Raw genomic sequence first — 24,558 nt, forward strand, 5'->3', positions numbered from 1 at the left:
TCTGGTTCGCTGTCAGACTTCACATATTGACTCCCTGCAGGTTTGGGATCATCATCACAACAGGACTGTTCTTCATTCTGACCGGAGAAATTCTGCCAATTTCATCGTCACCACTCTGAGAATAACTTCTTTCTATAGTTACAATTTTGTTGTGTTTCATTAAAAAATGGGTTAGATACTGTAAATCCTTCCTATATTAATGGCATTTATTTTAGAGTTTCAGATTGCCAAAAGACAAAACAGGCACCACCAAGATTGGTGACCTGGCGCCCCAGGACATGAAGAAAGTTTGCCATTTAGCCTTAATTGAGCTGACCGCCCTCTATGATGTATTGGGTGTTGAACTGAAACAACTAAAAGCTGTGAAAATCAAAACAAAAGGTAATTTTGAAATGAAAAACAGTTGGATTTACTCCTGAAATAGTAAGAATGAGCTTGGCTTTTTAGAAGTATTCTTCTGGGGAGTGGGAAACGCCTACAGAATAAACCAACACATGAATACATGTAAAGTTCAGATTCTAAAACATTCCCTTCAGAATTTTTGTAACTTGATAGAAATGCACTGTCTCCTTGGTTATAGAAAATAAAGACACAATCAAATATTTAATTATCATAGAAGGAAATTAGAAGGAAATTCTGAATCAAGGATTCTTAACTCAAATGCTCTCCCCTTTGAAAACTGTATGTAAAAACATCTGGTACATATACTTACTTATTTCTAAAACTGGATCTTGAAAAATGACTTTAAGATGGTTAATCCTGATCAATTACTTTCGCTTATTTATTTCATGGCAGATACATAGGCAGTTAGTAGTCTGTCCCTTTGTTCATTTGCATTCTACTTTTAACTTTTCTGCAAACAATATTCTTCCCTCTATTAAGAAAATAATGGGACTGTGGCACACAATATCACTAAATTGTGCTTGTCACAGGTATGTGTAGTTTTTTTTCCTTTGTAAGCAGCTTGCTTTACCCATTATATAAATAGACTCTATTTTTTATAGTATGATAGAGAACAGACACCTCCTCAGTTTCTGATTTTTCCAAGATTTTATTTGTCTGGAAATCCAGATAATTTTCTATTGACACAGCTTTTCTGTTTAGGAATCTCTGACATCTCATTTAACTTTAAAGGTATCTCTTAAAGGGAAACCAAGAATGGGGATTATTGAGTTGCTATGGTAACAGTAGCAAAGACAAGTATTCACCTGATTTAAGTTTTAGAGGCAATTTCTCTGTAGGATTGAAGTCTACCTTCCCTTCAGGTCCTCTCTCCCATGCTGGGCCCCAGAAGACCTCCTTCTGTGTTCTGTTCCTTTATGAGTATTTTAGCTTAAGGCTTGGGATGGTGAATTTCTGAGTCAAACAGTTCTTCTGGTTTTCCACAAGTCCATTATAGATAATGAAGACTTCAGATGCTTTTTCAGAAGCTCATCACAAAGTCTTCTCCAGATACAAAATAGAAATATAAATAGTTGTGACTCCGTGTTCAAGACTTTAAAAGTGGCTTAAAGAGGTCTTTTAATTTTATGTTTTAGAATTGCCTCCTAGCAGAGAGAGAAATATTAAGCCATTCTCATTAAAAGTATCACTATTAATATTATCGATTTTCTTTCCATCTTTTTTATATTTTTGTATTTTATCTAAGATATTTATCTTATAAACTAGACTTTTGACATTCTTAAAGATCACATTTTTCTTAGTTATTTACTGGGTTACTAGCATTCTGCTGAATGTCATCTCTATTGAGTGTCACAGTTTCCAATGTCTGTTTTCACATCACAGGATAATCCCCCGTTCCATGTTCACAAATGATTTATATCTCCCCTGATAATGTGTGTTACACTTCTGAGCTAACTATTCACTTAGTGATGGGCGTGGGGTAGGAGGTTCTGGGGAGAAGCTATGCTCACATCAGACTGAAGGTATATAATTTTAATTTAGAAAAATTATCAATTATTACCTGTCATTTCTTTTGGAGTTATTCCCAAATATATAAAACTACAAATTTAAATTCACAAAGACCAAGTATATACTATGTTTTCTAAAGGAAAACATTTGTAGAACAAGCCCATAATGTTTGCTGATTTCTCAAAAAGCAAATATTTATATTTTGCTGTATTGTATTCAATAGAATGTAGAATGTCAGTTAAGTATGGAAGAGATGAGTGATATTTATTTTAAGCTAGAACTTTTAATTTGATTACATTTAGTAAGTTATTTTCATATTTTGCATACTCCCACAGCACTCTGTTTCTCATATGTAACAGTTTATACTTCTCTAATTATTTTGGTGATGATTTGTAATCATTTGTTTAGTTGTCTTTACTTGCTAGATTGCCTTATAAGGCAGGGCCAGAATTTTCCAGTTAGGTTGTGTGCACCTAATTGGTAGACAGTGTCACTCAGTCATTCACTTAGGTGCTCAATAAATAGTTGTTGGATCGAGTGACTGTATCAGGAATCTGAAGCCTTAACATTTTTGCATTAATATTTTATAGTTGATGAAAGTGAAGAAATTTAATTTTTCTGTTGCAGATTCTGGCCTTTTTGGTGTTCCATTGACAGTGCTGTTAGAACAAGATCAGAAGAAAGTACCAGGAACTCGAATACCCTTGATATTCCAAAAAGTAAGTAGGCCTGAATGGGTCAGCATAGAGAGAACATACTTGAGCTAATAGTGTTTTGTTTTTGTTCTTTTTGCGTTCATACTATTATAATATAGTTTTCCAGTTGATATGCTCTTTTATTTTATACTTCGATTTTTCTATTCAGGAAACAAATTTGTTTCAAGGGCTTATAATTTTTATTTCATGGTGATGGTTTCAGTGTTATTTCTTGTAACTGTGATTACCTGGCATCATTTTTCTGTCTTATATTAGCTGGCTTTGTATAATTGAGATTTCAGTTCTATAATACATAGGAGTGGGAACTACTGGTAAATTTCTAGGGAATTGAATCCTCATGAATATTTCACGCCTGTATGTATTTTCTAAGCTTTCCTATTTACAATGAGGATGTCCAATTTAATTTACTAGTGCCTACTTCGAAAGTAGACAAAGAAACCATAAAGTAGAATTAGAAAATGATTGCTAAACTATGAATTCACTTGTGTAGTCAACACTCAGTTATTCATAAGACAGTTATCTATGACAGTATAGAAACTTCAGTCTAACCTCTGAGCCATCACTGTTTAGAAACACAGATTACATTTGATAAAAGACAGAGAATGCCCATGAGGAAGGTAGGTCAAATCAGTTATGGGCTACCCAAGATGCGGATTTTTGCAACAGCCCAGACATCTCACAGTTCCTGAAAATTCTGGGGTAGCAAGAATGGCAGTGGGAACTTTCACAGTTGTTTGGCTCAACAAACTCATTCAATACTCAAGCTCAATCTACCTGGCACTAATTCTTCCATTATTCCAAGACAGTCATTGACTGTCTTACCTACTAAGCTCTGACTTCTTCAGTCCTCATATTCACCATTACATCCAAACCTGTGTCTCAGTGTTTCTCCTGATGGACTTTGTTCTACACAGCTTGTTCTACTCACCAGCTTCTGCCAGTCATTGCCTTCAGAACCTGTGTCTGTGTGGATAGTTGTCAGCGGTGTCTGTGAAAACAGTGAGATGCTAACAAACGTAGGCCGTATATTCAAATTCTTTTAATGGCAGTAAAAGGTGCGAGTTACTTATACACGTGGACAAAGCAGGGATCTCAGCGGGATCCTTTCCAAGTGTATTTGGGTCCTCCAGAGAAACAGAACCAACAGGAGATTTTATCTCTATCTGTCTGTCTATCTATCTATCTATATGTCTGTCTATCTATCTATCTATCTATCTATCTATCTATCTATCTATCTAGAGAGATTCATCTTAAAGAATTGAGTTCTGTAGTTGTGGGACCTGGCAAGTCTGAATTATGTAAAGCAGGCCAGCAGGCTGGAAACATGGGCAAGGGTTAATGTTTCAGTGTCGAGTCCAGAACCTGCAGGCTGGAAACTCCTGTAGGGTTTCTGTGTTACAGTCTTGAGGCAGAATTGCTTCTACTTTGGGGAACCTCAGTCTGTGTTCTTACAGCCTTCAGCTGACTGGGTGAGGCCCACCCACGTTATGGAAAGTAGTTTGCTTTACTCAAAGTCTACTGATTAAATGTTAATCACATCTAAAAATACCTTCACAGCAACATCTAGACTGGTGTTTGACTGGTATTTGACAACTGGGCACTGTAGCCCAGCCAAGTTGACACATCAGATTCACTATCACATCAGCAAAGAGTAAGCTTTGGTCTTAACAGAAGTCAATGTTGCCTCCTGATCAGGCCCGGGATTGCATCCAGCCCCTTATCACTTTCTCTTGAAATTGTTTTCGTATTTATTTATTTATTTAGTTATTTTACATTTTTGGTCGCTTCAACATTCTGGAGACTTAGACTGCCCACCAGTTTGAAATCATTAGATAAGAGCCTTAAAGGTTTTTGGTTCATATAAAAAATAAAAGGGAACATACAGAGTTGTCTATTAGATAACACTCATCTGTTTGCATTCCCTCTGAATTATAAGCAAAAAAATCGGTAATTTATCATGAAAAATATTTTTTGATTTATCAGCTGACAATTCATTTAGGTATTCTGTTAATTTTGTAGAAAGGAAAGAATTGGAAACCACTGATTGGCAAAAATTCTTATTACCATTCTTTAGAGGATTACATTTTCTCCGTTATTGAGAAATATACTTCAAAAGGGCTTTAACAAAGCTTATCTAATATCTGTAAATTGTATCTGTTTCTTTTTTTCCCTACTTAGAGGCACATTGTTTAAACCATATTCTCAGAAAGGGTTGGGGAAATAGAAATATTGTTAATTTTTATCTATGGCAAAATTCTGCCAAATTAGCAAATCCTATTTTTACCATCAAACTAATCAACCAAATCAAAGATACTTTGTATCAAAAAAGTCTGACTTCATATTCAATTCATTAGTTCATAAATTCATATAAGTGTGTATTATCTATTTGGGGAAAGCCTATGAACATTACTGATAAATTTTACACTGTATCTTATAAGGTAAATTACTAACAGCAGCATGATTAAAATATATAGATCATTATAGTTATTCTCCATTTTTAAGTCTTGAAAATAAAAGGAAAGCTGTAAAGCATTATTTATATTTTAACAATGACAATATAATGTGGTAGCAAAAAATATGTTATTTTCAAAGTGAAAAATATGAGAAAACACCTGGCATTCCTTCAGACAATGTGTATATATATCTATATCTATTGAATGCTGGTATTCAGCATTAGAGAATAATAAAAAGAATTCAAATATAAGAATGCAGAAAGTACTCTCATTCAGTTATTTAGAAATCATCAAATTTTCCTGTGTATTTAATAAAAGCAAAATTTATATACTGCTAAAAACTAATTTGGTCCAGCTACTAGCTAGCATACAATTTTATTTTTTGTTAATAGAACATTTTAAACATTTTATAAGATGAAATAAAACAAAAATTACATGTACATTGAATATATGTTGCTTGGTATTTTTTGATAAATTTGGTTTTAAATACTTTATTAAATATTGCTCATCTAATCTAAAATAATTCATGTAAAGATTTTTGCTGTGGGTTTTTATCCAGTGTAACTTGAAAAATGTCTTAGAAATCATTCCAATTGAATATTTTAAAATCGTGTACTGCTTTGGTCAAAGATGCTTCTTTTTTCAGTTAATAATAAATCTTTGGGAGAATTTTGAGACTACTCTTTGCTTTATTCTTACCTGACTCCCTCAAGATCAGTGCATTCTTTGGCCATAATCCAGGGATAGAAGAGGTGGGGTCATTAAAGAAAAATTGCCCTGTCTTCCAGTGCCTATGTGCTCTAAGAGCCTTGGTAAATCATTAAAGGAGGTTTCCCTGAAAAAAAAAAAAAAAATTAAAATTTTACATTATTTTGGCACTCTGGAAGATTTTATGCCTTAGAATATGCAGAGAGTATTATAGTAAGTTTGGGGCTGAGTGAAGAGTGGGTTTGTCTTTCTGAAGAAGGCAATTGTGAAAGGAGGGGAATGGGTGGTAGGAAGGAAAACCTATATGATGCTAGGAAATGCTATATTTAAACTGAGGACAAAGAAATTGATTTCTTTAAAATAGCAGAGTGCCCCCTAAAAAGCTTTTGTGTACTGCCCAGGGAATGCACATTCCAGTTGGAAATCTGCCAAGAAAATGACCACTTCTTTTATTATCTTCCTGGCGTCCAGTGTTATGTCATTGTAGTTTCTCCATTTGCCTTTTCTTGTGTGTTTCTGCTTTATTTTAAAACAAACAAACAAACAACCTTTGTTATTTTAATGGGGTTCTGGAGATAGAGAGATATGTATGTATTCATCAGGCATTGGCTATGATTTAGAAGCCCTATACAAGAACTGTTTTTTTAATTTAAGTTTACCACCAAAAGCTTAAAGCCTAAAAAGGAATATTTGCAAGCATTTTTTTCCTTCATGTCATAAATAATTCTTTCTTTGAACAGACTAAAAAAGGGATGTAAATATGCAAGTACTAGAATTTCATAAGATTTATTTGATGGCAGAACGTGTGTTTCTGAAAAAGCAGAAGAAACGCATGGTCTTAGTTGCTTTGAAACAATGCACGTGGGTCAGTGTCTGTTTGGGATAGCACAGCTGTTGTGTGAAATTATACACTTTTCTTCCGAAGGACCCAACTTTTTCTAAATTACGATTAAAGTGTTGGGATGCATTGGCTTAAAGGATGGGTAGTGGTAGTGCAGTAGCATTCAAAACTTTGTGAAATCCAGTTTACACGTCACTGTAATCAGTTTTCCTTTATTTATATATGAAATAGATGTTAAACTTGGGATTGTACCTGTTAAGAATGCCAAACTCAGAACGTTCTTCTGTTTATACACAGCTGATTTCTCGCATTGAAGAGGGAGGTTTGGAAACAGAAGGCCTCTTAAGGATACCTGGAGCTGCTGTTCGAATCAAGGTAATTTCTTGGTTCTAGTCATCTAAAACTTGTTTGTTTAATTATATTTCTTTATTTTAAAAGCCAACTTGTCCTCCCTGCCCCTTCTTCCCATTTTAGAAGACAAAATAGACCAAAAACCTCCTAACATTCAGTTTGTATTTAGTTTTTCTACAGGCTCTTCTGATTTTTGATTTTTTTTTTCAAAATCACCCTATTACCTGTAATATTACTGTGATGAATAAAGAGACAAATGATTTTAATCTCTCTACTGTGCAGACGTAAAATAGGAATGAAAGTAAACAAGCAAAAGACAAGGGTAGGGCTTCCCTGGTGGCGCAGTGGTTGAGAGTCTGCCTGCCGAGGAAGGGGACACGGGTTCGTGCCCAGGTCTGGGAGGATCCCACGTGCCGCGGAGTGGCTGGGCCTGTGAACCATGGCCGCTGAGTCTGTGTGCGTCCGGAGCCTGTGCTCCGCAACGGGAGAGGCCACAACAGTGAGAGGCCCGTGTATCGCAAAAAAAAAAAAAAGACAAGGGTAGTTCTGTCCTTCTGATGAAAAGAGAGCATGGTGAGTCAAAATATTAAGAGCGGGCTGGTGACAGATTTAGTCAGCATGAGTAACAGCAGAAAATGAGTTGTTGTTGTTTTTTTTAAGGGCAGGATGATACACTCCACCAGGTGAGCAGAGTAGGAGACTTGACATTAGTTCCCCTACATTATCAGTCTTAGTGAGCTGGCAAAATGAGACTGTCTAAACCACTCTCCTGACTGCTACAGTTCTTTGGCTCACTGGGTCCAAGGGTAGCCTGAGCCCGGCTTGTGAAAGAGGCAAGGGGATTCCCAGCCTTCCCAGTTGGAGTCCCCTATCTCCCTCCCCTGCTTTCTTTTCTCTCAAGATGACATTTCCTTCCTACTGGCCATGGATGGTGTACCTTCCTCCTTTCTCTGCTCCCCAACTCCTGTGCTAGGGAAGTATCCAATGAATGCATGGTACAAGTAGAGTTACCCTACAGATGATGCATACTTCGTACGCCTCCACAGGGTTTTGCAGTGTACAGGGGCCGCATACTTGGAATTGTAGCTCTATCTGGAAAATGTATCCAGGGAAAATTTTTGGTTAGCAGTCATTAACAACCTCCCTTATCCTTATCCTCCAAATTCAGCTCCAACTCTAAAAAGATAACACTCATTGCTGCCCACATCCCATATTTCGTTGTCCTGAATTTGTAAATCCAAGAGAAAATAGGATGGGGGAAGAGATATTCTCTGTTGGTTTCCTGAAGATATATTGTGTATGACATCTTTAGAGCTGGATCGGGAAGAAATGACTCTTGGTGGTTGTACACTCTCCTCGCCTGTGACTGTGGCTGTGATGCGTCCAGGACTGGATTACTGTTCATAGGTTCCACAGTTTGCATCACCTGCTGATTTCAATAAGCTTCCTCAATTTAGGCGGGCAGTTTCAGCCTACTTGCCTCTTACTACATAGTGATCTCAGTTTAATAGGATTTGAGTAACCTGATATATATACCCTGCTCACAAATGTCATTCAGCTTGTGTCCCCTAGGTCTGCTGTCTGGTGCACAGAGGTCCCTGAAACTGTTTTGGTGCTCTTGCAAGTTTGATACGTGGCCACTGTCTCACTTCATTTGCTGGTAGCTGCGGCAGTTTCACCACCAGTCCATCAGGGACATGGTGTGTGATTGGGAGACGAGTTCTGTTGAGAAGTACATTCTCTTACAGAGCAAGAGTCCCTCAGAAACCAGTAACGTGACTTCATATTACCCATCTCAGCAAGAATACCACCTCTCAGGTCACTGTTCACGGCCCACATGAGCAGAATGCTACGGCCAACTCACAAGAGTCATAAGCACGTTTACTTTGCCATACAAGAGTGGATATAATGCGGATTTTACATTTTGACCAGTTAGCTGGCAGAGGGATGAGTTCAACTATATGTACTTTCTTAGAAAGTACATATACTGCGCCACCAGGGAAGCCCCCTGGGTTCACCTTTTGTATTTCACCAATCACAAAAGTAATTGGGGTAGAGGATGGAATTGTGTTGGGAGGGGAAAGCGTAATAAATTTACCTTACAGGAAAAGCAAAGAATGTTCCTTGGGAGAACAGTTTCAAATATTAGAAGGAAGTGACAGAAACTTGGAAGGACTTCTAACGTAATAGGATTTATGCCACAGTGAGAAAGCATATAGAAGATAGTAATTATGAAACGAAATTGATTTATTATTAATAATTTGGCAAATTTTGTAGCGTCCTTGAGGTAAATGAACTATAGGTATTTCTAATTCTGCAAGGACTCCAGCTGCTTTTGGCAGCTGGCAGCAGCATGGCTGGGTCACTGACAGCCTGTGCATTTCAGACAGGTATACTGATGTACTTTCGTGCCTATAGAATTTGGTTTTCCATTTCCCAGAGGTGACTAATCAGAGGTGGCCTTCTGCTTTAGGTCCAGAGCTTGATTATGTATTTTGTTACGTAACATACTTCTAACTAATTTAAAACATAGACTTGTTTTCTTAATGATGTTTTAAAAGTTGGTGAAGGGCTTCCCTGGTGGCGCAGTGGTTGAGAGTCCGCCTGCCAATGCAGAGGACGCGGGTTCGTGCCCTGGTCTGGGAAGATCCCACATGCCACGGAGCGGCTGGGCCCGTGAGCCATGGCCGCTGAGCCTGCGCGTCCGGAGCCTGTGCTCCGCAACGGGAGAGGCCACAACAGTGAGAGGTCCGCGTACCGCAAAAAAAAAAAAAAAAGTTGGTGAAAAATTATAGTATCTGAGTAAAGCCCCCAAATGTAAAGGCTGTTTTAACTAATATTTTAATTCAGCCTTTACTGCTTAAGGTTTGGTGCATGTCCAGGAACATGTGTAAAGTTTCAGAATTTTGGGCCTTAGGTATCATTTTCATTGGTGAAGTACACTTGGGGTGGGAGGAGGAGTATTTTTCTGAGTAATAGAGAAGTGTTGGCCTTTAGTATTTTCAAATGTCTTTTCAAAAGAGTAGAATCTCTTATAAAGTGGGAAGTATATCAGTCTCAGAAGGAAAAAAAAAACACAGGCACTTACTGGTAGTTTTTTTTTTCTCTCTCTCTTCTGCCTTTCAGAATCTTTGCCAAGAACTGGAAGCAAAGTTTTATGAAGGGACTTTTAATTGGGAAAGTGTTAAGCAGCACGATGCCGCCAGCCTGCTGAAGCTCTTCATCCGGGAGCTGCCCCAGCCACTGCTCAGTGTAGAATATCTCAAGGCCTTTCAGGCTGTCCAGAGTAAGTGCCATCCCTCTTTGAAGCAGTCCTTGTGCTGGTGCCATCCATATTAATCGCTTTAATGATACTTTGCATCGCAAAGATAAAGTTGGATAGGCGTATTTACTCACTGATGTCAGCGAGCACTCAAACGCCACGTGATGTTTTCCTTTTCTTTTATAAATATACATCTCTGGGTAAATAGATAATAGAATGTTCTCTTTGGGTACGGATTAATTGCATGCCCTTTAAGCAATACAATATACATATTTTCATGTTAAAACCTGGAAACTTCACACTTCTTTTTTAATAGAATGAATCACGTAAGCTCTGTGAGACATTTTTCTTTCCAAGTGTTAAAAGCAACACTTACTGGAGAAGCTGTGGATTAACAGTTATCATAAAAGCACAAGGAGATATGGCAGAGTCTGTGATTATTTCCTGAAAAATTAACTTCTGAAATTGTCATGCAGAAACATGGAACAAATCATTTGGCTGCCTCATTGGTCAGGGGGCAACAAATTTCTCATGTCTTTACATTCTGTGGTCTTAGGCAAGCTCCAAATTAATGTCTCGAGTAGTTCTCAATTCCTTTCCAGTAAACAGAGAGAGCTGATGAGGTTCTTATACTGGCATAATTACACCTTTTAGTCAGACCATCAAAAAAGGAAAAATGCTGTCACCACGTTCTAGTGACCAAACCATACTTTAAGTTCCAAATTGGAACACTTTTGAGAGTAAAAGGGAGGCACTATTAATGATTAGGCTGAACTAAAGTGTAAACCAGAACTGTTCCAGGCTATTCTTTTATTTTTAATTGAGATATAATTGACATACAATATTATATTAGTTTCATATGTACAATGTAATGATTCGATATTTGTATATATTGCAAAATGATCATAATATGTCTACTTAACATCTGTCACTATACATAATTACAGAAAAATTTTTGCTTGTGATGAGAACTTTTAAGATCTACTCTTAGTAACTTTCAAATATGCAATATAGTGTTATTAACTATAGTTGCCATGCTGTACATTATTTCCCCAGGACTTATTTATTTTATAACTGGAAGTTTGTACCTTTTTTTTTTTTTTTTGCGGTATGCGGGCCTTTCACTGCTGTGGCCTCTCCCGTTGCGGAGCACAGGCTCCGGACGCACAGGCTCAGCGGCCATGGCTCACGGGCGCAGCCGCTCCGCGGCACGTGGAATCTTCCCGGACCGGGGCACAAACCCATGTCCCCTGCATCGGCAGGCAGACTCTCAACCACTGCGCCACCAGGGAAACCCGGAAGTTTGTACCTTTTGACTCCCTTCACCCATTTCCCCCCGATCCCCACTACCTATGGTGGTTCAGGTTGTTCCACCAATCTGTTCTCTGTATCTATGAGCTGTTTTGTTTTTGTCTTTGTTTTTGTTTTAGATTCCACATATAAGTGAGATCATAGGGTATTTGTCTTTCTCCATCTTATTTCACTTAGCATAATGCACTCAAGTTTCATCCATGTTGTTGCAGATGGCAAGATTTCATTTTTTTTAATGGCTGAATGTTATTCCATTATGTTCCAGGCTATTCTTAAAGCATGTCGTATTGAGATGTTTCCCATGGGTTATCTCATATCATAGCATTTATTCAGAATTTTTAGGGAAACATGACTGAAATCATCTGTTTAAAATATTTTTTTTAATGGTTAAGTTGTGCTATTTTGCATGTATATTCCTTGGATGTGGATCAAAGGACCAAATTTATACCTGAAAAACAAATGCCAGAATGATTGCAGATATCCATGAGTATTACCTAATGGGGTAAGGGCTACTGATAATAAGAAGTATCAGTGAAAATAATGTACCTCTTCAACTCTTCTATTGCTGGTTGGTCTTCTAGTTCATTCCACAAACATTTATTGAACACCTATTGTGTTCTAGGCTCTGTTTTACATATTCCTGCTGGAATTGATGGATTCTTACCATGTACACCACGTAATTTGTTAACTCACCATTATACCAAACAAACTTCACTGTTGCGGGTCCACCCTGACACCATATCATAGAAGATCTGATCTCCTGTGTCTTTACACTGGGGAATAATTATCACGCAGAAATTAAAATTATTTCCAAAGCACTGTTGTGTGTCTGCAAGCATAAGGCTGCCCGTCGTACACTCATAGTTGGAAATGAGCATTCTGAGAGAGAGAAAGCTCTATAGCAACAGCTGCTTCTCCTGATCTCCCCCAGACACGCTCCCAACAAGGCTTGCTGCTCAGGCATTGTGTCTCACATTTCACAGTGATGTTTATGCCAAAAAGCTTTTTTCTTACAAAATGGAAAAAGAAAGTAAAGAGAAATGTTTGGTAAAGACAAGCGTTCAGATGTATTTAATCTGTCTGCAGATCTTCCAACCAGGAAGCAACAACTACAGGCTTTGAACCTTCTTGTCATCCTCCTGCCCGATGCAAACAGAGACACACTCAAGGTCAGCTGGATTCATTTATGTTAAATATCCCTCAGAACTAAACAGAGTAATTTTTCATTATTTGTGGCAAAACAAAATAATGTTATCGTGGAGATGTTAGTAGTTGTCTATAAGGAAAAGACCTATTTTTAAGGGCAGATGGTGAAAGTCTTTAACTCTTTATTAATTTATTAACCAGGTTAGTCATGTTAATAGTATCATTAGGCGTTTTTTGGATTTTTTTCAATTATAACATTTCTTCTACCAAAACAGGTGATTGAGGTTCATTTGTTAATGAAAACGTGGGTGCCTTTTGTTTTTTTCTTCTTTCTATTTTCCTGCATTTTCCAAATTTTATCTGGTGAGCATATACTAGTAAGGTGAAAATTGAATATTTAAAAACAAAATCCTAAGGCTCATCAAATGTAGCCCACTGTTGCCTAAAAAGGTTACATTTGTTTGTAGTTCCAAGCAGTAGAGTTTGAAGTGTTATAATGATGATTTTGAAATGTTTGGTTAGCCAAAAGATAGACCAACTCAAATAAATTCTAGTTATTTCTCTAATGGATTACCTTGAGTTTCTGATTTATATCATCATTTCAAAGTGATTTGGTCTGATATTCATATGATTAAATACCATTTACTATGTATTATCAGAGGCTTTCATAATAATCAGTGGATTGTTCCACATTGATTAATTTTCCTTAATGCAACCATTTATAGAGTAGTTAGAAAAGGTTTAATTATAAACTTTTATAAAAGAGAAAGAGAAATTTTAAAAATATAATTTAGAAAGAGCATCTCCCTTATGTTTTGTTGTTGCAAAAAATTTTTTTTTGTACAGGTAAGGGCGAAACCCTTGCCCATTTACCCCCGATGGTTCTTTCTATTTAAAACAAAAAAAATCATGTCAAAAAATTTCCTGTCAAGAAAACAAAACCACCAGTTGGTAAATCTTGGAGATGTCTTCCTGTACCTCATTAAGACTCCCTGAACTGAAGCTAGGTGAGCGAATTCCATGCCCATGGAATGAATGTTAATACTCAACTTTTCTGGCTGAAGCAGTTGATGAGGATTGCTGGAATAAAAACACTGCATTGCTGCAGGAGAACTTCCAAAGAATTAGTTAGTCCCTTTACTAAGTCAGAAAATAATCTTTCGCTTCACTGATTAACTGAATGAATAACTGAGAAGGCAGGTTAGGTTTGGTTTGGTTTGGTTTTGGAGACAGAGGCCAACTCCAGAAAGGGTTGCATCCAAACACTGTGTGACCAGGGCTGCTGGGTATGGGTGTGTAGACTGTGGCTGAAATAAGGACATCTGGCCCAGGGTGAAGCGGGGACCGATTTTCAGTCTGTTCTCTGCTTGCCAGCCGTGCCCTTGACACAGGGCATCAACTACCTAGAAAGAGGAATTTAATCCATCTTTTTCTTTTTCACATAAAGGTGCCTGTCTGTGTGATGGCCCTGTGAATGATCCATATAAGGTAGAAATTGAAAGACATGATTTACTTAAAATATGCCTGCATTCAGATGAGTTCAAATAATTGTGGGAGGAAACGCTTATTTCCATATGGTTACTATTGGGTGAGGTTGGTCTAGAACTCGTTCTTGGATTTTGCCTTTAAAGTCCCAGGCACATTCTTTTAAGACAAAGTCTGTTTAAAAGTGTACTTTCTAAAATTTTAAAGTAGTTTTAATTTTAGCATATAAGGTTACTGGGAGCACAATTGTATAAATAAGGTGGAAAATACTTTCTTGGGGTAAAAAATTGGAAAATGCCAAACAAGTAATTTTACTAATTTACTTAAGCTTTAGTAGCTTAATTAGCCAGCTCTGATGAAGGTTTCAAACAAGATTTCTAATAACAGAAGCACCAAAACGAGTGTACCATATATAAGAGAATAAACCATCTAAATTTAGTTCTCTAAAAGAGAAGGGAAACTTCATCACAAGGTAATTTCAGGAAGCTTAATGTGAACTTCCTCAATTTTCCCAGTCCTATTGCCACTTTTTCCGTTGCCATTTGGAGGGATGGGATCATGTGCATGACTTGTGTAGACTGTTTCTGCAGCATATCTAAGGGTTTGGAGGGACCATGTTAAATCCCATGTCCTGGTTTAAGTCTAGAGCAACAGGTGTCTTTAGGCAAGTTACTTGACCAAGATTTTTTTTTAACCTTGGGTTATCGTGCATTTGGACCAATGATGATACCTACCCTTGACTTGGAGGAATAACAAAGACTAATGTTAAGATATCAGTGGGGAATTCATGTTAATATAATTATTGGCATGTGTTTATCCTTCTTGTAGTTTTAGGAAGTTCATTGTATACATTTTCTTGCTTAATCCTGGCAGGCTAGGAGATTAGTATTCCCATTAAAATTCCCATTAAATTAAAACTACTTTAAAATTTATAAAAGTACACATTTTATGAATGAGAAGACTTTAAAGAACAGGGATGCCAAAAGGTTTATCCCAAGATCACACATAGCTAATAAGTAACTGTGCTAAGACTCAAACTGAGTTTTCAGAGAGTGGGTCCAGTGATACTTACATAACACCAGACTGGTGATAGATACTTTTTTTTTTTTTTTTTTTTTTTTTTTTGCCACACGTTGTGGCACATGGGATCTTAGTTCCCTGACCAGGAATCAAACCCGTGCCCCCTGCATTGGAAGCACAGAGTCTTAACCAATGGACCACCAGGGAAGTCCTTGTGATAGATACTTTTAAGAAACGACAGTGCTTATAGATCAGATGAAGAGACAATATATTCAAAGATGAAGTTCTTTCAGCAAAGGCTAGGTTAACATTTTATTAGTTTCATATCTACATATACACACACATATTCTAATATCCTGATAGTAATATTTTGAATAATTTATTGTATTATGTACCCCACATTTAAGTGGTTTATTACCTAATCTCGGCAATTTATGCTTGTAAAGAAAGAGATACACTGGTCCCTGAATAATTATTCTGGTCTCTGGAACAAAATTAAATCTTTTTTCCAAACCTTACCAACTAATCTTTTGTCCTCATTTGAGAAGGTGTTGTTTCTATATAACCTTATGCTTGGATTACAGTTTAACTTTGTGAGCACTGGACCAGAAATTAGATCCATAAATCTCATTGTTAAATAGTAAGGCTATGCCTTTAGTTTGTTTCCAACTTTGAGGGTCTATATAGTAGCTAAACTGGGCTCAAGATCAAGTTGTTAGAGCTTATAGGAATATTTTTTCCCCTGAAATCCTGTGAGAGATGAACACAGTTTTTTTGTTTTTCCATTTTGGCATAATTTATTTTAACTTTTTCAGGTAGGAATTTTAGGCTAAGTATGATAACATGCTTCTTTTAATAATTAAGAGTTCAGAAACAAAGCCAGATAGACAGGCAATTAAATTCCTCCTCCACCACGTGCTTGCTCTGTGACCTCTGGTAAGTTACATCCATTCTCTTAGATGCTGTTTTCTCATCTGTATGATGGGGATCATTACAGCATCTATTTCCAATCAGGATTAAGTGAGGTGATCTCTGTGAAGTTCTTAAAACAATGCCTCGCCTGTAGAGATCATTGAATATCTGTGCAGTTATTGTTGTTAATGTTTTGGACCTAAATTGATTCAAGAAAGAAGGCAAAAGAAGAACTTAAAGCTTTATGCCCTAGCAGAAGGAGGGTGATCTAAGCTGCTGTGGCTTTTGTGGAGGGGCGCTCAGAGGACACATGAGTGTTGTCCATGGAGGTGGGAAGTGGGGGGCATCAAACTGAGCATAAACTAGCCTGTTCTGGTGAAAAGCTTCTTTTCGTTCATTCATTTTTTTGAAAGAAATTCTCTTCTCTTTGTCTCTATTTCCCCTTCTCCCCATCCCAGTCTCCATTCTTTTTGGATTTCAAGTCAGCCAGCTATTGCGTCCCTTAAAACAAACGCAACTGAGGTTGAACGAGCCTTTTTAATGGATTTTTTAAAAAAATATTTAGAGATAAAAGTACAGCACTTCCTGCAGCAAGTGAATACTTGTTTGATATTTTGAACTATTTTTCGGTGCTCCATGGCTTTGATAGGCAGGCGCTCTGACGCTTCTCCATCCCTCTCCACACTGCCCAGCTCAGATGTGTGTCCTCTTGCCTCATTCCCCAGGGCCATAGTCCACAGTGGAAACACAGCACCAGCTCTGGGTGTGTTAAGCAATGGAGCAGCTTTGAGGACAAGGCCCACTGGATGTGGCTGGCTGACTGTGGTTATGCGCAACTTATTTTTTTTAATAAACAAAAATCCCTGCAGTGCCTTAATCTCTTATCTTCACGTCTAACACAGGTCTCAAAGCGTTATTTCTGTTTCAGGCCCTGCTTGAATTTCTCCAAAGAGTCGTGGACAATAAAGAGAAAAATAAGATGACGGTCATGAATGTAGCAATGGTCATGGCCCCGAATCTCTTCATGTATCATACATTGGGTTTGAAGTCCAGTGAACAGCGAGAATTTGTAATGGCAGCTGGGATAGCTAATATCATGCACTTATTGATTAAGTATCAAAAACTTCTGTGGACAGTAAGTATATATTTTCAAGTTCTGTTAATGAGTGATAATATCTAGATTCTGAAGTCTTTTTATTGTTATAGTCTCTATAAAAAGGTAAACAATATAGGTGATTTCAAATGCGGTTAAAAAAATTGATGTCTACTTTTAAAAATCTCAGTTTTTAAAATGCCTACATGATTAAGTGTTTCAATTTGGTAACTTCTAAAATGTTTTATTTTTGCTAATGGAATTTCTGAGGATTATTTTTTCCTGGATTATTGCTAGGTACCTGTCAGCTCTTGTTTCTTGGTGAGTTTTTCTTTCTCTTTTGACAGGAGAGGCTAGCTGGTTATTAGAAGGGTATAGGTTAGTTGGAGGCTAGGTTGTAGATAGGTGGCTGCTAAAGGGACCAACTGCTGAGTTCGTGGTGCCTAATGCCCGTCACCTCAGGCAGTCTCCAGTCTTGGCGTAGAAGATGGTCACTATGGCCTTGAACTTCACCAAACCTCCTTTTTAAAATTAATCAATTAATTAATATTTTGGCTGCGTTGGGTCTTCGTTGCTGTGTGCGGGCTTTCTCTAGTTGCGGCGAGCAGGGGCTACTCTTCATTGTGGTGCGCAGGCTTCTCTTGTTGCAGAGCACGGGCTCTAGGTGCACGGGCTTTAGTAGCTGCAGCACGCAGTCTCCCTAGTTGTGGCTCGTGGGCTCTAGGGTGCAGGCTCAGTAGCTGTGGTGCACGGGCTTAGCTGCTCTGTGGCATGTGAGATCTTCCTGGATCAGGGCTCGAACCTGTGTTCCCTGCATTGGCAGGTGGATTCTTAACCACTGCACCAGGGAAGTCCCTAAGCTTCTTCATCACCTGGATGCTCTGTACACATGGTAGGTAATATGATGAATTTTCCCCCACAGATTTAATGGATGGCATAGTCTTATCAAATAGACAGAGTCTTTACTTCTCTCCAAATATAAGAAATAAAGATAATTATTTCTATAGTTTAAAATGGTACTACTTCTTTTTCCTCCCCAAACTTAATTTCATTTCTCCATAGATTCCCAAGTTTATTGTCAACCAAGTGAGGAAACAAAACACTGAAAATCATAGAAAAGATAAAAAAGCCATGAAGAAATTGCTGAAGAAAATGGCTTATGACCGGGAAAAATATGAAAAGCAAGATAAGAGTGCAAATGATGTAAGAAAAACTTGAAGATATACGTAGTTATACAGATTGCAGTACTGTTTTTAATATCTTATATACAACAAAGTTTTGAATGTTTTTGTAGGATGAATTTCTATACACTTAGTAGGCTCTGGTACTATATATAAGTTAAAGGCGTCAATAATGGTAGCTATGCTCCTATTAGTACTAATGATGAATACGGATAGTTGCACAGGTCTTGGTGACTCAGCATGTGAGCTGTTGTTAAGGAACAAAGGAAGATAACAAGACAGGATTGTCTCAGCACACACCCACCCACACATGAACACACAGAGGACTCTGTGGAGATTCCAGTTGCCCACTAAATGTGTAATGTTTAGTAATTAAACAGTCCCTTGTGTGAACCATTGACCAATTTTTTCCTTCAATTTTCTCATCTGTAAAATGGGGAAAAAAACTAACCCAGATAAACAAATAGGTCAGTATTGGTGTAGTGCCTGAGATCTTTCCTAGACTTCAGTAAGTCCTTAAAGTGTCTTAACTGGAACTTAAGAATTTGGAGAGAGTTATGTTGGAATGCAGAAAATTAAAATATTTCAAAAAAGAAAAAGGGATATTTAACTCTTAGTATTCATAAACTTCTGTAAGAGTATAGTAAGAACTGGGTTTACAATAATGAAATATACATGAAAACACATTCAGAAGAAGTGAGTTACCAAAGCTCTGACTTAAGATCATGAAATGCGAGGGTTTCTATTGTTCTATTTATGGTGAAGACACCCCTCCACCACCATCACCACCATAGAAGTTCCTCAGTTACATGCTGACATCTTGTGGAATAATGTGGAAATGCAATTATCAGCCTTTGATTTTTCTGCTTTGGCCTACTTAGGGATCCAGTAATCACACAAAATTTTTTTTCTCCTTTATTTATTTATAGCTCTCACTCTTACAAAATAGCATTTTCCTGGCATTAAACTTCTTTTGGTCAATTTCAAAGTATCTTTAAAAGCATAAAATTTAATAAGTGGGAATTGTACATAGTGTTTATATTTTTTGAGAAATGCTATACAGGTTAGAAAGGATTTTTGAGATATCATTCTTGTTTAACTGAGAATGTTCTATTACCTCTAAAGATTATGAATACGTGAACCTCTTCTCTTTTGTAGCCCTGATTATTCACATTAACTTAGGTGACTTTATATCCTTGTCTTTTTAACTAAGACCGTTATAATGTGATACTCTGAGGAACAGTGTGTATCTAAGAAAACAAAATTTGTGCTGTACCTTTTTAATAATAAGTCCTTAGACAAAAATTAAAATGTTACTGTTTTTGAAGATGGAACGTTTAAATAATTTTGTCATTTATAGAAAAATAGCATTAACTTGGATTTCTTTAGTTGGTACTTTGGGTTAAATAGAGGAGAGCTGGTCTGAGAATTATGTCTGGACTAGTTAGAAGCTGTATTGTCAATTTAAGTCTTGGGATTTAAGCCTGGTTTTAACTGTCAGTTTCATCATGTGTTAGGTGTCACTTAATCTTCGAGTTTTGGTGATCCCTTCTGAGAAATTCAGCGATTATTCTGACAAAATACTACTAAGAGCCTCCTTGGTGCTGAAGCCCCACTTCCTGTTAGGTCTTCCGAGGACATGGGCCTGCTGTAGGAGGGTTGAGCTCAGAAGTGCTAGAGGTGTGTGATGGAGCCTGACCTGGGGACCCTGGGCTATCAGACAGGAAGTGGGCATCAGAGGGGCTTCACCAGGGAGTAGTGCGGGGTCGTGAGAAACACATGTCAGGTGTTAAGTCTCCCTAGCAGAGGAGCTTCCTGGTAGAGTGGTCACCATCGGTGATGGTGGCCCACAGTGGAGGTCATGTAGCTTGTCATTTCGGTTGAAAAAGTTTCATCAGTTGTCAGAGGTTTTTTTTCCAAGCTGCTATCATTTTCTTAGGGAGAAAAAATATACCCAGGAAACAATTACAGGACAACAAAGAAAGTAGAAGATAATGTCAAATACTATGCTTATGTGGTGAGTCACCAACTAATCAGTTTTCTACATAGGCTTCCATCAGCTGCCAGAATGTTAACTCGAAAAGATTTAACATGAAAGTCTGGACTTCCATCTTGACTTGACAGTTTGGAGGTGGGAGCATCCTCATGTCCCCTTGCCGTAGGGGACCTGTTTCCTGCAGGGTAACAATTGCCTGGATCCAAGTAGCAGCTCTTCCCTTTTGGTGGAACGTGAGCCATCTATGTTTCGATAAACTATCCCCTCCCACACTGTCCCCACATTTTTCCTGTTGGTTTGTGTTTCTTGACTCTCCCCACAAATCATTTGAATGAAACTGGCATGTTTTTTATTTGTTAAACAACTCTTTGATGTGTGGAATTGACACTTAGATAGGGAAGGTAATAATTTCAACCTAGGGCCTGTTGAGTGTGAGGTGTGTGTTGGATATCTAAGTGGGGAGGACTGAGGGTGTTTGGAGGGAAAATTCGGTCATCCTGGCCAGTGAGGTACATGGAGGGGCAGGGGCAGAAGGAAGGCGGGAATGGGGCTCAGCGGGGAGCCAGGCTTCTCTTCTGTATGTGGCAGGGAACTGCTGAAAGCTGTGACCCCAGCAGTTACATGATTATATTTGCATTTTAGAACAGCTGTTACGATGGCAGGTGAGGGATACATTGGAGGAGTGTGAGAGAGGAGGTTTGGTAGGAGATGCCAGCTAATTTCGTTGTTGATGGGAATATATAAACTGGTAGAATCCCTCTGGAGAGCAGTTGGCATGTGGCAAAATCTTGAAAACCATGCTCCTCATTGGACTTAGAAATTCCTTCAGAGGGGATAGTCAGACGAGCATGCAAATAGTTATGCTTAAGTTCATTGCCATTTTCTGTATACTGGCCAAAATTAGAAATAATCCAAAGGGAAAGAGGTGGTTAGTTAAATATGTTATGGCCTATCTATATAATGAAATACCATGAAAATGGACAAGTGTGTATATTGGCATTGGAAGATATTTGTAATATGTTGAAAGAAGAAGGTACAAATCAGTGAACAGTTCATCACTGTATTGGTAAGGGGTAATAATTATCATTATTTTGAATGCTCACCAGAGGTCAGGTATGCTGCTAAACATTTTACCAACATTTTATTTAATATTCATAGTAGTTTAGTTGGAGTTTATTATTAAAATAGTCTCTTTTTTTTTTAATTTTAATTTTTTACAGATCAGGAAAGTGAGGCTCAGCAATGTTAAGTAACTTACTTAAGGTTATCTAGATAGGAAGTGGTGGAGCTGTAATTTGAAACCCAGTCTATATGACTTTAAATCCAGGTCTCTCTACTGTTATCCTCTCTTTCCCCATACAGCACAGAAAAACTCCATCCCCAAATCCTGGGCTTATGTATAGTAATAAAATTGAACATGTATTACTGCCATTATTAGATATGTTTAATATATAGCTTTAAAAACAGTTCTGGGTTGAGCTAAGGCCCAGCAATGGGAATGGAAAGAAGTGTTGAATGTGAGCCAGTAAGACCCATATCAGTGAGATGGTGAAACTGATTAGATGTAAGGAATGTGCAAGAAGAAGGAATCTAGAATGACTTGCTGATTTTACCTTGGGTGATTTTATCATCAAGATAAAACATCCAACAAAAGGAACAGACTTTGATGAGGTAGTCAGTTTTTGGCATTTGGGGTTGACATGCCTTTGTGAAAGTTGGCTATGTGGGCCTGAAGCTCAGAGGGTGGCCAGAGCTGGAGGTGTGCATTTGGGACCAACATAGAGATTGTAGTTGAAGGCACAGACTGGTTCCTGTTACACAAGTGGATATATGGGGTAAGAAATCAAAAAGGCAAAAACACCAATATTTAAGTAGTGGGCCATGGAAATGGAACTGGTAGAATAGGGCAAGAAATAATAGGAAGTAAGAGAAAGTTGAAGACTGTAGTGTCTTAGCCCCCTGGGGGAAGAATAAAGTAAGGGAGCTTGATCAGTAGTACCAAATGCTACAGAGAGGTTGAGTAAGGTTAGCCTTGGATAAGAGGTCCTCTAGATTTTGCATTTGAAGGGTTAGTTGTGACTTTCTCCAAAGCATTGTCTGTGACTATTGATGGAAGAAACCATGCTTTCTAGGGATTGAAATGTGAAAGACAAGAGATTATAGATCATGAGAATTCATCAAGGCAATATTTTTTTAAAGCCCTCTGTATGCTATTAATGTTAACTGTATATAATTGGGCATTCATGTTATTAAGACATGCTTGACTAGGTAAATTAATAGTTTGAATCAGGTTGTAAGGGACACAATCTACTTAACAAGACCAATGTTTATAATGACTGCAGCATATTAATTATTTGGTACAAGTGTGAATTTCTTAAGTACTAATGAGACATCTATTAATTACAGCAAGAGGAAACAGTGAAAAATAACATAATTGTAGACTATTTGAATATAACCATTTTCTGATAGCCTTCAACTTGTAGTTAACTTGTAGTTGGGAATGATATCTCACACACACACACACACACACACACACACACACACACACACACACGTATATACACATACGACATCAAACACCGGGAGTCATTTGGCTTGATATAGCCCTAGCTTTGCCATTAACGAGACATTAATGGCAAATCATTTTCTCTCTCTGGGTCTCAGTTTCTTCTATAAAATGAGAGTAAGACCAGATTAATGGTGTTTAACCAGAAGTATACAATAGGGGCTTCTGTGATATTCTTTTAAAAAACAAAAAGCAAAAAACCATGCCTGTGCTGCTTCCCAGACCCACTGAATCAGAATCTCCCAGAGCAGTACCTGCACATGTGTATAGTATAAAAACTGTCAGGGTAATTTTTCCCCCATTTGCTGTATATGTGTTTGTGTGCACATATATTTAATTTTATTACGGAAGTTTTCTAACATACACAAAGATAGAATAGTATATGAACCTCCATAAACCCATCACCAGCAATCACCCATATTTTTTTAATCCTGTTTCATCTTGTCTTCCACACCTTTTTTCCTTTTAGTATTTTTAAGGAAATCACAGACCTTTCATCATTTCACCCGTAATTACCTCAGACTGCATCCCTGTCTAAAAAGGATCTAGGGCAGCTTTGATGAGCATCTGGTTATGAATTGCTGAATCATACAGGTTTCAAGTCCATTGTGGACTTAGATCTGGGTGAGTTTTCTTCTGTCATTTAAGCTTACCTCTGAAAGTAAAAGGAAGCTGTACATTTATGAGAGAGCGTGAGCACAAAGTGGGGCTCTGTGAGATTCTGTGAAATAAGCCAGGCTGCTCACCACATCTGCCCTCATTGTAAAGGGAACAAAAGTTCTCTCTTCCTAAGGTGAGCTTCAGTGTTAACTCAGGATGATCTGCTGGTCACATCCTTAATTAACGGTCCAGAGCTTGAGCTTTAGAGAGCTTACAGGACTCGCTAAGAGTTCCAAAATGATCTGGTAACATTTTTAGAGTTTTGGACATGGAAAAGAAATCTGTTTCTCTCATCTTCTGCCATTCTCCAGAAGAATCCTGGAGTTGGCAGCAGTGCGGTGTAGACTCTGGGTCGTTTGTGGCTGAAGTTGTGTGTCTAGTCACAGCTCTGTTTAGAATTCCATCTCTGGTTTCACTTAACAGCTCTGACCCAGAGCATTGTCGCAGGTACAGTTTCAAGCATCTGCTTTAGGTCTGGAAACAGTGTCTGGATCTAGTTGGGGACTCATGTGGAAAATCAAATTACAATATCAAGCACAAAATCTTGTTTCTTTTTCAGACATTCTCTGATTTTTTTTATAGTACTTAAATACCATATTAAAAGAGAAAAATATCACAACTTATTTCATTATCAATTAAGTGATTATTAATTTTGGAAGTTACTTCAGGCCCTTCTTTAAAATTCTCTGAATCTGTAAGTTGGATAAAAGTTTAAGCATTTGGATAACAAAAGCCCAGTTATAGTCAGAGCAGACAGTTCAAGACAACAGAGAACGACTTCTGTATCTCCACCTCCAAGTGATGAATATGCCATTTTAGTTTAAGATACCCTGCTAAAATGTCCTTGTTAAATTTTCTAAAATGTGTGTTATATCTGGCCTTTATTTGAGAAAGTTATATGTCCAATTTGCCCTTTTGAAGATAAAAGGTTTTTTTGTAGTATTAA

The 24,558-nt window shown here is 37.7% G+C and overlaps 1 protein-coding gene across 1 annotated transcript in view; it reads left to right on the forward strand.

Annotated features, from left to right (window-relative positions):
* The window catches only part of ARHGAP18 (Rho GTPase activating protein 18), a 132,156-nt gene that overhangs the window by 95,788 nt on the left and 11,810 nt on the right, over positions 1-24,558 (forward strand). Inside the window, 7 exon segments of the mRNA XM_032650801.1 lie at positions 216-381; positions 2,539-2,630; positions 6,927-7,004; positions 10,107-10,266; positions 12,640-12,722; positions 17,045-17,251; positions 18,272-18,412. Coding sequence (XP_032506692.1) covers positions 216-381; positions 2,539-2,630; positions 6,927-7,004; positions 10,107-10,266; positions 12,640-12,722; positions 17,045-17,251; positions 18,272-18,412 — 927 coding nt within the window.

This window comes from Phocoena sinus, chromosome 12, assembly GCF_008692025.1.
Source record: "Phocoena sinus isolate mPhoSin1 chromosome 12, mPhoSin1.pri, whole genome shotgun sequence".
In the NCBI taxonomy this organism is placed as follows: domain Eukaryota; kingdom Metazoa; phylum Chordata; class Mammalia; order Artiodactyla; family Phocoenidae; genus Phocoena; species Phocoena sinus.